Source organism: Globicephala melas, chromosome 3 (genome assembly GCF_963455315.2).
Source record: "Globicephala melas chromosome 3, mGloMel1.2, whole genome shotgun sequence".
In the NCBI taxonomy this organism is placed as follows: Eukaryota; Metazoa; Chordata; class Mammalia; order Artiodactyla; family Delphinidae; genus Globicephala; species Globicephala melas.
In genome coordinates, this window is record NC_083316.1 from 149,642,875 (window position 1) to 149,658,686 (window position 15,812).

Consider the following 15,812-nt stretch of genomic DNA (forward strand, 5'->3'; position numbering starts at 1 on the left):
TCCTTTTATCTCTTTGATTTAAAAAAAAAATTATTTTGGCAGTCCTTGGTAGTAAAATTATACGAACAGGACATATTTTTGTGAGGCAGCATAATACTTGAAAGAAAGAAAGGGCATTGTTATCAAAGTAAAATAATAAAAAAGAATCTGAAAAGTCGACCATTTCAAAAATGCTCTGATTTTTTTCCTTTTTTTTTTAAGTTTGGTATTTGCTACACCTCTGTGCTGTGCTCTGTTTCCTCAGAAAAGGTATGTATTTGTTATTCTTCAGAGTGGTCATGCGTTTTAATCCTAAAAACCAGTTGAAGACACAGGTCCATTTCACTAGTAGGAAAGTTGAGTCTCAAAAAGATAATGAAGCCAAGCCTCTAAAAGGAAGAGATAAGAGGCAGAAGTGAAATGCATGTCTGTCTAATATCAAAATTCTCTTTGCCCAGCTCTTTTCTACCTGCTACTGTTACATTTGAAAATTCTTTATTCTTGTGTAAGACTCAGGTTAACTCTGGTGCCAATTTGCTCTTATAAGAATGTAAATATGGCTTGATGTCCAATCCATTGGCAAATGCGTCTATAATGCAGATATATTCGAATTTAAGTTCCACCCCCAGGGACAGCAGTTATATGCACTTAGCTTTGGTGGTTGGTATATTTGCTTCCCTTCTTCCTACTCAGGGTTTTTTTTTTCTTTTTTTTCTTTTTTTTTTCTCTTTTTGCCTTAAAAGCTTGATTGTGCACGTGTCTTTCATCACAAGCTGCCCTTGAATCCTGCCTTTGATGTAAGAACTGTATTGACAGGCCTTAAATCAGCATCCCATAAATCTAAGGCTTCAGCTTTTTTCTATTCCAACATCAAGGCACAGAGGAGCAGCATTTTGTTGTTTTGCTGTGGTTTGTGTTACCAGACTCCTGCCCTTGTAATATCCTTCGTGGGCCAGCAGGCCCCAAACACATGGCCTTTAATGCCCTAGGCTTTCACAGTGGGTTTGGGATGAGGTATTCTGTTCTAGAACTAACTTCATCAGGTCCCTCTACCTGATAGAAAAATCCATCTTTTATCCGGTCTTTCACTTCTGCCTTTGACCCCCACTGTTCTCAGTTGGGGATTTAAATTTCAAGGAGAGGGAACTTTTATCACCTTGATGCCTACAGCTAAGCCCCCCTTGAAGAGGGCGGGACCTTCAGCACCTCTGTTGAAGCCCAATACAGATGAATTTCCTAAAGAGGAGCGTTCATACCTATTTAATTGTACAAACCCCAGAATCTCAGGGCTTAAGGTAAGACATGTTTATTTCGTTAGTATATCGCATTGGAATGTGTGTTCAGCCCTTGACCTTGCGCTCGGTGACTTAGGAACATGGCATTTGGGTCGAGAAAGATCTGACTTCAAATCTCAGTTACACCTCCAGTTTCCTTATCTGGAAAATTAGGATAATCCCTGACTTGCCAGGCTTTTATAAGGGTTAAAACGCATAATGTCGGACCCCGAAACTGAGTACTAAGTCATACCCATTATCATTATCATCAGCAACATGATTTTAAAATTACCCAAGTTCCCACTATATGGAAAAAAAAAAGCCATTGTGTTTTTTTTCTAGTTTTTTTCTATATTCATAATTTTTCTCTTTTTTGCATATGTTTATAAATCTATATCCTACCTTTTTTTTTTAATTTATTTTATTTTTTTATTTTTGGCTGTGCTGGGTCTTCGTTTCTCTGCGAGGGCTTTCTCTAGTTGCAGCAAGCGGGGGCCACTCTTCATCGCGGTGCGCGGGCCTCTCACATCGCGGCCTCTCTTGTTGCAGAGCACAGGCTCCAGACGCGCAGGCTCAGTACTTGTGGCTCACGGGCCTAGTTGCTCCGCGGCATGTGGGATCTTCCCAGACCAGGGCTCGAACCCATGTCCCCTGCATCGGCAGGCGGACTCCCAACCACTGCACCACCAGGGAAGCCCCCTGGCAGGAGTTCTTTAGACCCAACCAAGTTGTCAATTACTTGCCGCGCAGTCTTAATTTGGATGTTTGGTGGTCGTCTGGGTGGATCTTTTCAAGTCCAAAGAGATAGAGCAATAGGAGAATGAGAAAGACTGAGGGGGAAAGCCTTGGCCTCAGTGCGCTTCTTCACGGCCAGAGAACTGGTCTCTGCCAGGTCCTGCAGGCGACGTCAGCTGCCCCTTAACGGGCTGCTTGAATCTCCATGGCTCAGGGTAAGTCCCAGCCACCCTTCAGAGGGGAGCCATAGCCCAATAGGCGGATCGAGATTATGGCCTTGGAGGCCCCGCATTGGGTGCCAGGAAAGATGTTGCAGGAAAGAGAGTGGGGTACGAGAGGATGGTCACATCCCAAGTCATGTCTGCGTCCCTGGGATGGCCACCCAGTGTGGGTTCTTGGCTTTGTGCAGGCAAGAATTCAAGAGCAAGGCGTAGTAAAGTGAAAGAAGGTTTATTCAGGGAGATACACGCTCCATAGACAGAGTGTGGGCCATCTTGGAAGGCAAGAGGCCTCCTACCTTTTCGACCTCGTAGTTTACCACATCTCAACTATATTAAAGAACAAATCTTTTTAAAAGACTAATTATATAGTGTTGCCAGACCCAGGTTCGGCTGCTTGCCGCTCAGAAGCCAATAATTCAAGAGGCAAGTGTCAGTAGAAAGGAAAGGTGCTTTAATCATAAAAGCTGGCGGTCTGGGGAGATGGTGGACTTGTGTCCAGAGACCAGCTCTGATGACTCTGCTCAGCCATGACAGTTTTTAAAGGGAAAAAAATGGAGGGGGAAGAATCTCAGCGAATCATCGAGGCAGGAGGTTGGATTCTGCATCATTCTCCGTTGCGTTGAGTGCAGACTGGCTGACTCTCTTCACGTGTTATCTTGCCCACATGATCTGCCTGCGGGATTGCTTAGGGAGATTCGTTGCAGGTAGAGAGCTAGTCATTTTTTTAACTGCTTACTTCTTCATTCTTCTTTTTATCTAGGAAAAGAATCAACAGGTTAGACAAGGCATGGTGTGCATTCAGGACAGCACAAGTCAGGAGTTAGGCTAATCGCCTAGTGATCTCATCCCTGTCATTAGGTTCTTTTAAGATTAGAGGGGAACAGAAATGGGCAAACAGGAAAGGGGCAAATGAGTTGCTTTCAATAACAAAATGTCCACAGTTTTTCTGGACAGTTTTTCTTCATCCTTAATACATATGCACATATAAAACATTCAAGTACATTTTTAAAGTATAAAGCAAGCACTAACAGTGGTCAACAAGAGATGTTTTTTCTCATACATTTTAGTATTTTCTGAAAGTTTTAGAATAAGTATGTTTTACTGTACAATGGACAAAAGCAGATTAACGCAAGTGAATTTGTAATGCTAAAAAATTCCACTGAGTGCATATATCTTTTTTTAATTAACGGTGAACATTTATGTTGTTTTCCTTGGGAAGTGGCGTGACCACAGGTTGTTTTCCAATACCATCAGGGTCTAAGAGTGTCATCACCATACCTCCTTGCTGGCAAAAGTGGTTTTTAAGGCTTTTAATAAGATGCGAGGTAAAAAGCGTATCTCAGTGTTGGGTTTTGATGGTGCCTTTCTTTGATATTTAGTGACAGTTTTCTGAGAGGAACAGGATACTCGTTTTCTGGGCACGTGAAGCATTTTTCAAACAGGACTCTGTTGTCCCAGTCACGGGGGGTGGGTGGGGCTACTCTCTCTCCTCTCTCCAGGTTCTAATTCCCACCTCCGCCCGTGGAATGACCCTGTCTGTCGTTTCTCCCTTCTCCCAGTTCCATGTCTGTGACAAGCTTGGAGGCCGAGCTGCAAGCCAGGATCCGAGAGACCCATCCTGAATTACGGCGCGTGTACTTTAACAAGGGATTATAAAGTAGGGAAAGAAACATCTTCAGAGGATCCTACCAACCACAAGTGTGGTGTAGCCAAGTTGGTAAGGAATATCCTGGTTCTGGTCGACAGGTAACAGATACCTTTTAACGATCCACGTTAGCCTTTTAGAGTCAAGCTGCTACTTCTAGCACAGCACCTGGGGTGGCCTCCCCTTACATTTGAATCATGGTACAATTTACAGAAACACCCTTCCTGTAGCTTTTATAGTCACTGTTTTTTCAAAGACAATATCCCAACCCTCACCCAGAGTTTTCAAAAGCACCGCTAGGCATAGAGTAGATGTTCAGTATATTGACTGTCAGTCAATGAAAAGGAAATCTGTTTAAAATACTGAATTTTTATCCTACTCTTGTTTCAAATCAAGGAGAGCTCAGTAGTGAGTTGAGAAAACACAAAAGCTCTGAAGCTAAACTGTAAAAGAAAATGACTCGTAAATATTAAGGACAGTTTACTTTCCTGCCCAGTTCGGGCTGGAGGCGACCCGAAGTAGATGATGAGTTCTTTGCATTTGTAGGATAAAAGCTCCTTCATACACCTCCCGGAAGTCAGAGTGATAGACAATTGTGAAAGGTCCCTGCTGTCAACAGCTGTATGCTTTCGTATTGCTGGTGGATTTCTTCGGTTGAGTTTGAAATTTATTCTATTTTACATTCTTATGAAGATATCAATCTTACCTTGCACTTGTTGACTTTATATTCAATCATTTAAATCAACTAATCAAATAACGGAAATGCACAAATGTCAAATTTTGGAAGTATATTCGAAACCAACGCTGTATGACTGGGTTGAATCTGGCGTGTTTGATTTTTTTTTTTTTTAGAAGCGAGAGAACAGTTCCCTCTGCCTACATGTCTTTTCTTGTCATCCTCGTAGATCTCTTTGGCGTTCAGAAAGATACGGAAATGATGTGTATGTGAATCAATGACTCAATGAATTTTACTTGAATGTTGTATATTACATTCCACCCTGTTTGAAAATAATGAACCCATGGACCACTGTTTACATCATCTGTAGTATCTTCACATATAATATATTTAATGTTAATAGATTATGTTTCAATTCTGTAGAGGTTCAAAGGCATACGTGAGGTGGTCATTTCACTGAGTATAGACCACTCGATTCGATCTGTAATTCAGAATGTAGAAACTAGTTTGGGCAAATTTTTCCTGACACTGTGACCAGACTGAATTTCCTCATAAAGAAAAAATGGTGTGCCTCGTGTCTGTGTTTCTCTTTTCTCTGAAACGATGAATGGACCTGAAGGTTTTGGGCCACTCTGAGCCTTCCTTTATATACTGCCGGAATATTCTCATTTAGATTTCCTGTCTTAAGCCATTTGAAGCAAAAGAGCTTCCCCATGACATTCTGGCCTTGGATGTCTTTTGTGGCCATAGATGCTTCTCTTTAAAAATGGGTAAAAGCAGGAAATTCAAGGCAGAGCTCCACGAGGTGCTTAAAGGGCACTTTTAACAAGAAACTAAAGCCCTTGAGGCCTACCCCACTCGCCCCAGCTAATCTCAGAATGCTTACCCCCAGTCAGGTGGCAGCTCCATGTCCAAATCTTAACCTTCGTTGAAAAATTAATGAGTGCCTGGTTGGAAGATTGACAAACTGACCAAAATTTTAATACACACCAGGATGAGATGGCCAAAGGATCATTACAAAAGGGATAATGAGCCTGGAGATGTGTCTTTTTAAACATCATCTGTTGAAGCTTCTGACTCTTGATGCTTTTATAGAGAACTATGAATTGTATAGTTGAATCATGGTTTATATAAAGGAACAAAATGAACCAAGATTGGCGATCTTTGCTGATCTCTTAGGAATACCTCTTCTGGAGAAAAGTTCACATGAAGTGCAATATGCTTGTAAAGGTAAATAGTTATTAATATTTCTAGCAACATGATATAAAGAATTATGACTGTAAGTATTAAACGACTGGCAGCTTTTTTTCAGTATTAGCACAGTGTCTGGCCAGTGTTGGAGTCGATGTATTATTTCAGTTCAACTGGATGAAATGTTAAATAAACTCAGAATGAAAAAAAATTCTCTCTTTTATTTGTATGTAAAGGATGATGCAGTTTTTATGTTATACTCAATGGTACCTTTCATTCTAACTTAATATCTGGGTACCATCAGTAACTCCTGATGAAGAGACATTTTTGTATTATGCCTTTAGCAGGAAATATATTTCTAGTCCTGGCTACCAGTTTTCCACCTTCTTGAACACCATAGAGGCTCCCACCCCCACCCCCCGGCAGCCCCACACAGCGTAATTCCAGGTACGTTCATTATGACAGGGAGAATGAGATTCTGCCTTAGACCCTGATGACTGACACCCTTACACATGTGGTGAGGTCAATTTGCTTTTATATTGTTTGTCAGATTCTAATGTGGGACTAGCGTTTACCATAGTTCACAGAGAAAATCTAAATTCAGCCCAGGATTGGGGAGTGCCTTATTAAGAGACGTAAAAAAGAACTGAGCATTTTACCCACCGTGGTCACGTCTCTGCTCTGTGTTGCTACAGGACCTCTGTTTATCACTTAAATTATTGAAATATATTCAAGAGCTTGGGCCTAGGAGTCAGAACCGGTACAATCTTGGTTGTACCCACTTTTAAAATAAACATATCTGGGCTGGTGACATTCTCTGTGACCTTCAGTTTTATTAGTTTAGATCGTTTGGAGAGAATAATTGAATCTACCTCATAGAGTCGTTGTAAACAAGATAATTCCAGCACAGCGGTTGACGTAGTGCCTGGCACAGAGTAACCATTCAGTGGATGATTGCCAATCGTCTACAGATGCTGGACGTGCATTCAGAATGCCAGTATATCAATCTACCGGTAAGATTTCAGAATCTTGGCAGCTTCCCCAGAGATAACCCACAACTTCACTAAAAGTAGCAGATTAAAGTGGCCACGGGGAGACACTTGAATCCATCCTTTTAAAACGTCCAACAATTAAGGTTTTGCCTAAATGAGACAGAGGTAGGAAAGTCTCTGCTCACAGATGAGAAGGCTGGGGCTTCAAGTAGTACAAGTTCAAGGCTGCTCCTGGTCGCTTGAAAACTATAGTGGCAGCCAAGGTCTGACACCTGAATCTACAGCCCTGTCCAAAAGTGTAAACGACTGGAACAGTCCAATAACATTCGTTTTTCAAATTGGTGTATTCTTGTGTATTCAGAATTTCACTAAAAGCCAAAGAAAGGTCAGGTTACATCTGTTAGTGATGTTAGAAAGTATCAAACTCTAGATATTCAAAGTATGGTCCATAGCCCAGCAACATCCAAGTTTGTTAGAAATGCAAGTTCTTGGGCCCCAGCCCAGACCTGCTGAGCCAGCATCTGCCAGATAACAGGAGCCCTGAGATCCCCGTATGCATCGCAGCTGGAGAAGTTCTGGCTGTGCCACATCTCTGACGCTCCCAGGGACCCGAGCTTCACTGGGTCAGTTTCAGATCAACTTCTAATACTCTGTGAATTTGCGTATTTACCCCTCACCAGATTCCAAGGAGGCTTCCAGCTTCAATGTTGACGTTCTTAGGGACGTAGGGTCAACAAGCTTACGAGGGCAGGGATTTCCGTTTTGTCCACGGCCGTAGCTCCATCACCTAGAACAACTGGCACCAGCGAAGGGTCCCCATATGGTCATCGGGTTCATCCTGGGCTCTTTCTGGGAATCTGAAGAAGGGTCTTCACATTTCCGATTTCCAGTTGTGGAAAGGAAGCCACTTGGCATCACGGAGAGGTCATCACCAAGATGTGGAAAGAACAGGGAATCTGAGGGTTTCTGGGACCAGAGCTGGCCATGAATGTTATCCTTGGGAACCGAGAGGCAAAATGAACATCCAATTGTACCCATTGTTTTGGAGCCAGCCCAACCGTCACGGATGACACCACTGCCCTGTAGCTTTTGGAGACGAAGGAGCACTTGGGACAATACACATAGGGGCTTGTTGAACCCTCAAGGAGACCACGATATGCCCAGTTTTAAAGAGAAGGAATTTGAGGCTCAGAGATGTGGGCTGATTTGTCTAATGTCATGCAGTGGCCCAACTGCTATCTCAGTCCAGGCCTGTCAGACTCCAGTGTCTTCCGCTGTACTTCACAGCTTCTCCATCAATAGGAATAATTAGAATTAGCTTCGGTACAGCATTTTACAATCTTCAACGTGTTTTTATTTCTGCATACATTACTCCTTGTAATACCCCCAACAGTTCCTCTGAGCATCATCTCCATTTAAAAAGTGGGGAAACAGTCTTGAAGAAGTGAAATCACTTACCACCAACCTAACTTGGGGGATTCAAAGGATTATAAAAGATGTATTCACGTTCCCACACACACACCCACAAACAAAAGGTTTATGGAACATACGGAATTCCAGTAAGGACCCAACCAAGGTCACAGGCAGATCAGCAAGGTCATTTCCAGATAGGATCCCCTATTAGAGTAATAGGAACAATGGTTTTCAAAGTGTGGTCCCTGGTCCAGCAGCATCAGCATCACTGGGAGCTAGAAATGCATGTTCTCAGGCCCTCTCGTACTGAATCAAAAACTCGAAGGTGGGACCCGACCAACTTCTAACAAGCCCTCTGAGTGACTCTGACACAGTCCATTCAAACTTGAGAACCACTGCGTGGTTGTTAGGATGAATGCTAGAGTCGCGTTCAGCTCCGTTCTATGAACTGAGGCAGGCTAATCTCTCTAAACCTGTTTCCTCATCTGTAAAATGATGTTAATGCCACTTCCGTCCTTGGGTTATTGGGAGGATTCAATGAGAATTAATAAATGGACAGCACTTAGCCTGGCACAGGGCACACTCAACGCATTGTAGCTAAATTTATGCGATCCCCGGGGCCAGAAGTTTGACAACACTGTTGGTGATCCTACAGGGAAACAGGCACTCTCATGACTGCTGGTAGACATCCAAATTGCTGCAGTGTTCCTGCAAGACAGTTTGGGTGTATCTCTCAAAACTTATAAAAGCACATACCCTCCTTAAAGCAATTTCACGTCTAAGAATTAATCGCACAGATGGATACACTCGGGTTCACAGGAGACCTGTCTACTCCTGGGAGGGAACCATATGAATGGAATGGTCGGGGGAAGTGAAGGAAGGGGGAGGTTGGAGAATATTTCCAGAAGATGGTGAGAAACTGCCAGGTAGGAAAAAAAAAGTGTACACTATTGTGGGTAATCCCAAGTATAAGAATAAATTTTCCCTTGGGAAAAATAATTTAATTTCTGAATTGGATTTTTGCAAGATAGAAGGATAAATAACAGTTGATTTTCACAAATATAAGCTAATTTGGGAAGAAAGGCTATCTCTGGATGGTGGGATTTTAAGTGATTTTAAAATTTTCTCCTTTATGCTTTTCTAGTTTTACAGATTTACTTCTGTTTCTGAACTCAGGACATATTAAATGCTACTTAAAAAAAAAAACCCTGTAGGTTATAGTCCCAATTTTATAATAATATATGCACTGATATGTATAAAAAGACATATTAGAGGAATATATACCACAATGGTTAACAGTTGGTATCTCTGGATTTACAGGTAATCTTTATTTTCTTTACAGCTTTCTGTTTCTCAGATTTTCTGGAATGTACCTGTATTGGTTCTAAAATCAGAAACACGTCAAGTTCAGGCCGTTGAGTGACCCCCAGCTCAGGCTTGGAAGCGGGTGCCTCTCAGCTCCCAAGCCTTGGGATTACCGAGCCAATCATTGACCCTCCCCTTGATTCCATCTCTCTCCTGGAAATGATGGAAACAGTATCTACCTTATAGACAGGCCTGAACCTGAGGTTTTGGAGCTCCAGGCCGGAGAGATCCGCAGCGCCGAGAGACGCCGCCAGGGAGCAGCATTGCCTGCAACATCGCGCGACTGGAGCCCACCGATCCCCAGAGCTGCCGGCAGGTGGCGCAAGGCAACAGACTGCGGCTCTCGAAAGTGCATCTCTGGATTTCCAAGGCCAGGTCGGGAAGATGGTGCAGGAAGCCAGGAGAAGGACATGATCTCTCCAGCTTCAGGAAGCTGGAAAGATGCCAACAAGCAGGAATGGGGCTTATTGTACAGGGCACCTGACTCCCGGTAGGAGGGGGGCAGTGCGGAACACAGAACAATTGTAGACCAGACCCAACCCCTGCCCTCAGAGCCATCAGTGCTGCGACACAGGCCAATCACACCTGAAGCTGGCTCAGGGAAAGGGAGCTGGGAATCAGTGAGGGCTTTAAAGAGTGGCATCTCAACTGATACCGGGAAGAGGAGTAGAAATTTCTCACTGGGAGGAGAAAAGGGGCAAGAAGAAAACTAGGGCTTCTCCGTACCGGAATGGGCTTCCCTTTCCATGGAAAGATCTGGAAACCAGGGAGAGTGTGGCTGAATGGTGTGTGCAAAGGAGGGAACTTTGGGGAAGATGCCACCAGGATCTCAGGGTCGTGAGGGCCCTTCAGTGCCCAGGGAAGGAGTGCGGGCTTCATCCTGAAAGCAGGGACTCCTTCTGGAGGCTTTTGTCCCGGGGAGGAACAACAGTCAGATCCTAACTCTGTCACTTGCTGTTTTTGTCATATGGGACCAGCCAGTTCCCCTCTCCGATCCTCAGTGTACTCAGCTGTAAAATGGAGACAATAAAACCTACATTACAGTCTTGCTGTGAAGCTTAAAATGGGTAAATGGAGAACCTGAAGTCGTGACTTTCCTTTCCTTGTCCTTTTATTTCTCTGCAATAAACCAAATGGAAAAGACAGACAAGCAGGCCATTTCCAGCATGTCACAGTGTTGGTTTGGCAAGTGTGACGTTTCCAGGGGCCAGGAAATCGATTCATCATGTGTGATTGCAATCAAGAACAAGTTCTTTCCTCGTATTCTCATTTATGATGAAAATGTATTTTAATCATGTGCAATCTCCAAGAAAGATGGTAGCAGGAGAGAACAAGGTTTTTAATAACGCAAAGCTAAAAATAGAGACGAAGATGACGATGCTATTGAAATTCCAAAGGATGCCACCTCCTGATACAAACCCTGAATAATAATTTCGGTCCAGAACTAGGAGTGGGGTTGCTGGGAACCCTGTTCCCCAGGGGAGCGGCCTCAGGTGCAGCCGGGTGGCTTACCCGCTGGATGGCTGACATAGGAAAGAAGCAGAAAGTTTTCTTCCAACGGCCTTCTCACTGGGCGGGGTAAGTCACATCGGCAAATCTAGTGCGGATGACCCGATGAGGAGGAAAAGGATGCTGTCACCGAAAGAGAAGCTGGGACTGGATTCCACTTCTGCAGTGCACCTCCAGCTTCCCAGGGCTCCTTTGCAAGGCAAAATCTGGACAATGGGGAAACAAAAGAAAACAAAGCAAAGGACTCCCAAGTAGAGGCTGACAATAAAAATAATGGAGAGAGGGAGAGAAGGCTGGACAGAAAAGCTGCCTGGACCAGGTGTAGACAGCACTCTCAAGTCTGGGAGTTGAGAGCCGGGAAGACAGGGTTTGGGGGGAGGGGACACAAAGAGGCAGCAATGGGCAGCCCCCATCCTTGATGCTGGGCATTAAGAAGGCACCCCCGTTTGGGTGTAGGGTAGGGTTTCTCCCCCCTTGGCTTCACTCCAGAATCACCTGAAGAGCCTTTCACAAGTCTCATTGCTCAGGTCCCATCCAAACCAATCACATCCCAATATTCGGAGGTGGCCTGGGAATCGGCATTTTAGGCTCCCCAGGGCTCAGGTTCTAAGTGCAGCCAGGGTTGAGAACTGTTGTTCTCGAGATCAAAGAGTACGTTAAAGTGATTCCACGGCTTTGGAGTTGCCGGGGAGCGGGGGCAGTGGTTAGTGCTCTGCCGTGGTGGGGACGGGACGTCCCGCAGTGAACCAGGAGTGTGGACACTAGGAGTGTGGACCTGTGTTATCATTTATTTGCACTCGACCACTGTCGAACCTCCATTACAGACAGCGATGGCTAACAGGCACTGAGCAATTATTTTACCCTATTGCAGCCTCATTTACTGTCACAACAGCCTGTCAAGTAACTGCGACTCTAGTTGCTCCCACTTCACACATGAAACTGCATTTCAGGGACTTGCCAGAGATAGCCAGCTCACGCGTGGCAGAGGTAGGCAGAACGCCCTTGGCCTATGTGTCCTGCCCAGACCCTCCCCTTAGCCTGCCATCCATCGCGGGTGGGGGGGGCGGGGGGAGTAGTGTCGAGCCAGCCTCTGACCCCAGGGTAAGCACAACCAAGGCTCCATTCCCACAGGCCTGGGAGAAGAATTCTGGAACATCGCCAGAGGCAAACAACAGATGTGCCCAGGACCGCAGTGGCTTGTTAGTTCTGGACAATGTGGCTCTGGAAGGATTCCAGTGTGGGTGGAGTTTGCAATGTGAAAGATGAAGCTTCTGGAGCCCTGCAGCGTGCTCTCTTCTGGGCGCGCGGCTGCTTCCTGCCTCCTTTCCCATCCAGGCTCCCTCAGGCTCCGCCTCACACTCCTGCTTCTCCAGCCTTCTTTTCTGCCTCAACCTCTCTGACCTAAGAAGCCCCACCAAAATAATACACGCTCATAAGAATAAACTAAGATGACGCAGAAGTGTATAAAGAAATGGCTTCCTTCTTCTCCTTTCCTAATCTCAACCCCAAGGCTACCTTCTCCGGGGGTAAAGGCTGTGGACTTTGATCTCCGTTCATCTGGCCACTGCATATGTATGTGCTCACCTGTAAGTGTATTTGGTTTGACTTTATACAAATGAAATATACATATTCTACTACATCTCACTTTTCCCCATAAAATTTTTTATTTTTTAGGTAATATTTATAGATCTTCCTCATTCTTGTTAAGAGCTTCATAGAATTCTGAAACGTGAATTCCTATAATTTATTAATCATTCCTCTATTGACGGGCATTTCTGTTATTTCCACAATTTTGCTACTACAAAAAAATTTCTGTTGTGAATATCCTTGTGCAAAGCTTTATATTCTTACGCTGTTGTTTCTTTAAGAGAAGTTCCTAGAAGGGAGATTAGTTAGGTCCTAGGATGTGAGCATTTAAAATTTTGTTGATGATGATGAAAGCTAACAGTATTTAGCCTTTATTTTGATGTGCCAGGTCTGATAAGCGCAATTTATTCACTATCCCATTTGAGCCTCTCATCAACTCTGTAAGATAAATTCTCTTATTAGCCTCACTTTTCACACAATAAATTGAGGCCTAGAGAGGTTGAAACCCTTGCCCCAAACCACCCAAGGAGTAAATGGACTGTCCTCCAAAAAGGTATTTCACTCTAGCAACAGGGCCCACACCCTCCCCAGGATAGGATATAGTTGTCTTTGTAAGAACTAAATATCTAAAGGTCACTTTTTAAAAATTTACTTCTCATCCCTTGGGGTAAATCTTTTGAACCTCCACTGTTACCATTCTCTTTTGGACCACTGTCTCCCCTACTTGGACCAGAGCCTCCACTGGCTCCTGCTGCCAGGCTTCCCTCTTTCAGCCCATCCTCCACATTTGCCTGAGCAGGCACACCCTCCCCTGAAGCCATTTGACAAAGTCCTGGCTCCTCCGTCTGACATGTGAGAGCCTCCATGACTTCCTCCCTGCCAGACTATGCAAATGAATATCCTCTCTCTGGCCCTCCTGTCCTTTTCCCGTTGGCTTTTGCAAACCATGTCCATGTACTTTCACATCTCCAGGCCTGTGCACATGCCATTTCCTCTTCCTGGAAAGCTTTCTTATCTTTGATATGCCTGGTGAACTCCTACTCATCCTTCAAAGCCCAGTTAAAATGGCCCCTCTTGAGACCAGGGTAAAACCAACAAGAACACCAAAATATTAATATTGAAGTGAGACTGATATTTATTTCTGTTTTATACTTTTTTGTGCTTTCTAAATGTTTCGACATGAGTAACTATTTCATAACTAGAAAAAAATAAAATAACTTTAATCTTTGAGCATTTTTCAGTTGAAATGTCTTAGTCTGTGCTCTCTAAAGTAGTGCTTTAGGGCCCTGACCTAGATAATTCTAAATTACTCTCTGAGAGGAAACTTGGCCTTGCCTCTTTGTTCATATTTGGGTCCAAGTAGGTGTCTTTTTCCTCTGAGAGAATTTCCAGGTGCCTGGCACATAGGTGACACTCAATAAGCGGCTACTAAATACATTAATTAATTAACTAACTAACAAAAAAGTCAAGCCCACACACACACCTTGGCTGACTTCTAAAGCATAAGCTTCTCATGCATTCAAAAGAAGATTCCTTCCTGGGTTCCTCTCCCCCAGACACAAGGACAGACATGCCCTCAAGGAAGTCCCTACATGTGATTGCTTCTGGGTCCCTCTGGGTCTTCGGCAGCTAAGAGAGCAGACATTACATATTTGGCTCAGCGTTGGACCACTGTCTCATTCCCCAAAGCTGGGAGGCACAGTTTAAGAGCAGAGGGATTGGGACTTCCCTGGTGGCGCAGTGGTTAAGAATCTACCTGCCAATGCAGGGGACACGGGTTCGAGCCCTGGTCTGGGAAGATCCCACATGCCACAGAGCAACTAAGCCCGTGCGCCACTACTGAGCCTGCACTCTAGTGTCCGTGAGCCACAACTACTGAGCCCACATGCCACAACTACTGAAGCCCACACACCTAGAGCCCGTGATCCACAACAAGAGAAGCCACACACTGTAACGAAGGGTAGCCTCCGCTCCCGCAACTAGGGAAAGCCTGCATGCAGCAATGAAGACCCAACTCAGCCAAAAAAAAATAAAGTAAAAAATAATAAAATAAATACATTTATTTAAAAAAAAAAAAAGAGCAGAGGGATGGAGAAGAGGGTCATGGGTACTCAGGTCTGGCTATTTCTGTCCAATGCAGATTCTTCTAAAAACAACCTTTGCTCTAGAACTTGATGCTGCCTTGGCTGAACTTCAGAGCTGCGCCAACGTCTGAAACTTTCCCTGCCTCTTCCCCCTTTTATCTTTCATGGGCATTATGCCCATTAACCTCGTGGCTCTGCTACTTTTTACCGAGCCTTTAGCACACATCAGGCACTGATGTTCTCCGTGCACTGCCATTTAGTCCCCACAGGAATCCTCGGCTGTAGGAAATGATATCATCCCCCTTTTTTTTTTTTTTTTTTTTTTTGCAGTACACAGGCCTCTCACTGTTGTGGCCTCTCCCATTGCGGAGCACAGGCTCCGGACGCACAGGCTCAGTGGCCATGGCTCACGGGCCCAGCCGTTCCACGGCATGTGGGATCTTCCCGGACCGGGGCGCGAACCTGTGTCCCCTGCATCGGCAGGCAGACTCTCAACCACTGCGCCACCAGGGAAGTCCTCCCCCTTTTATAGATGAGGAAACCGAGGAGTGGAAAGATTATGTGGCTCCCCCGGGGGGCCAAAGCCAATGGGAGGAGGAGCCAGGCTTGGACTCGGAGATGGTGTCTGCATCCCTCCCAAAGGGAGGATGCCGAGCAGCTTTCCAGCATTCTCATTGCTCTGCCCTCTCACCTGGATGTTTTTCAGACTCTCATTAACTCCAGATTTTTTATTTATTTATTTATTTGATGGTACGCGGGCCTCTCACTGATGTGGCCTCTCCCGTTGCGGAGCACAGGCTCCGGAAGCGCAGGCTCAGCAGCCATGGCTCACGGGCCTAGCCGTTCCGCGGCACGTGGGATCTTCCCAGACCGGGGCACGAACCCGTGTCCCCTGCATCGGCAGGCGGACTCTCAACCACTGCGCCACCAGGGAAGCCCTTAACTCCAGATTTTTAAAAATACACTTTCCTTCTTGGAATTTGACCAATTAGGAAATGACGTTTACTGGTAATCTGGTCATAAATTCCTTAGCAAGAGCTGAAATGAAAGGCTTCTCCTTGGTAAAGTTGCATCAGAAGTCCCACCTTGGACACATGAGTCAGAATGTGGGAAGGAGAGCGCTCGGTGCGCACAGAGTGGA

The 15,812-nt window shown here is 44.9% G+C and overlaps 1 protein-coding gene across 4 annotated transcripts in view; it reads left to right on the forward strand.

Annotated features, from left to right (window-relative positions):
* Positions 1–4,708, forward strand: part of SFXN1 (sideroflexin 1) — a 46,565-nt gene extending 41,857 nt beyond the window's left edge. For all 4 annotated transcript variants that reach the window (XM_060296623.1, XM_060296621.1, XM_060296625.1 and 1 more), the window contains 2 exons: positions 202–249; positions 3,769–4,708. In XM_060296623.1, the coding sequence (XP_060152606.1) occupies positions 202–249; positions 3,769–3,831 (111 nt within the window). In that variant the 3' untranslated portion in view covers positions 3,832–4,708. The remainder of the gene's footprint in view (positions 1–201; positions 250–3,768) is intronic.
* Positions 4,709–15,812: the final 11,104 nt, after the last annotated feature.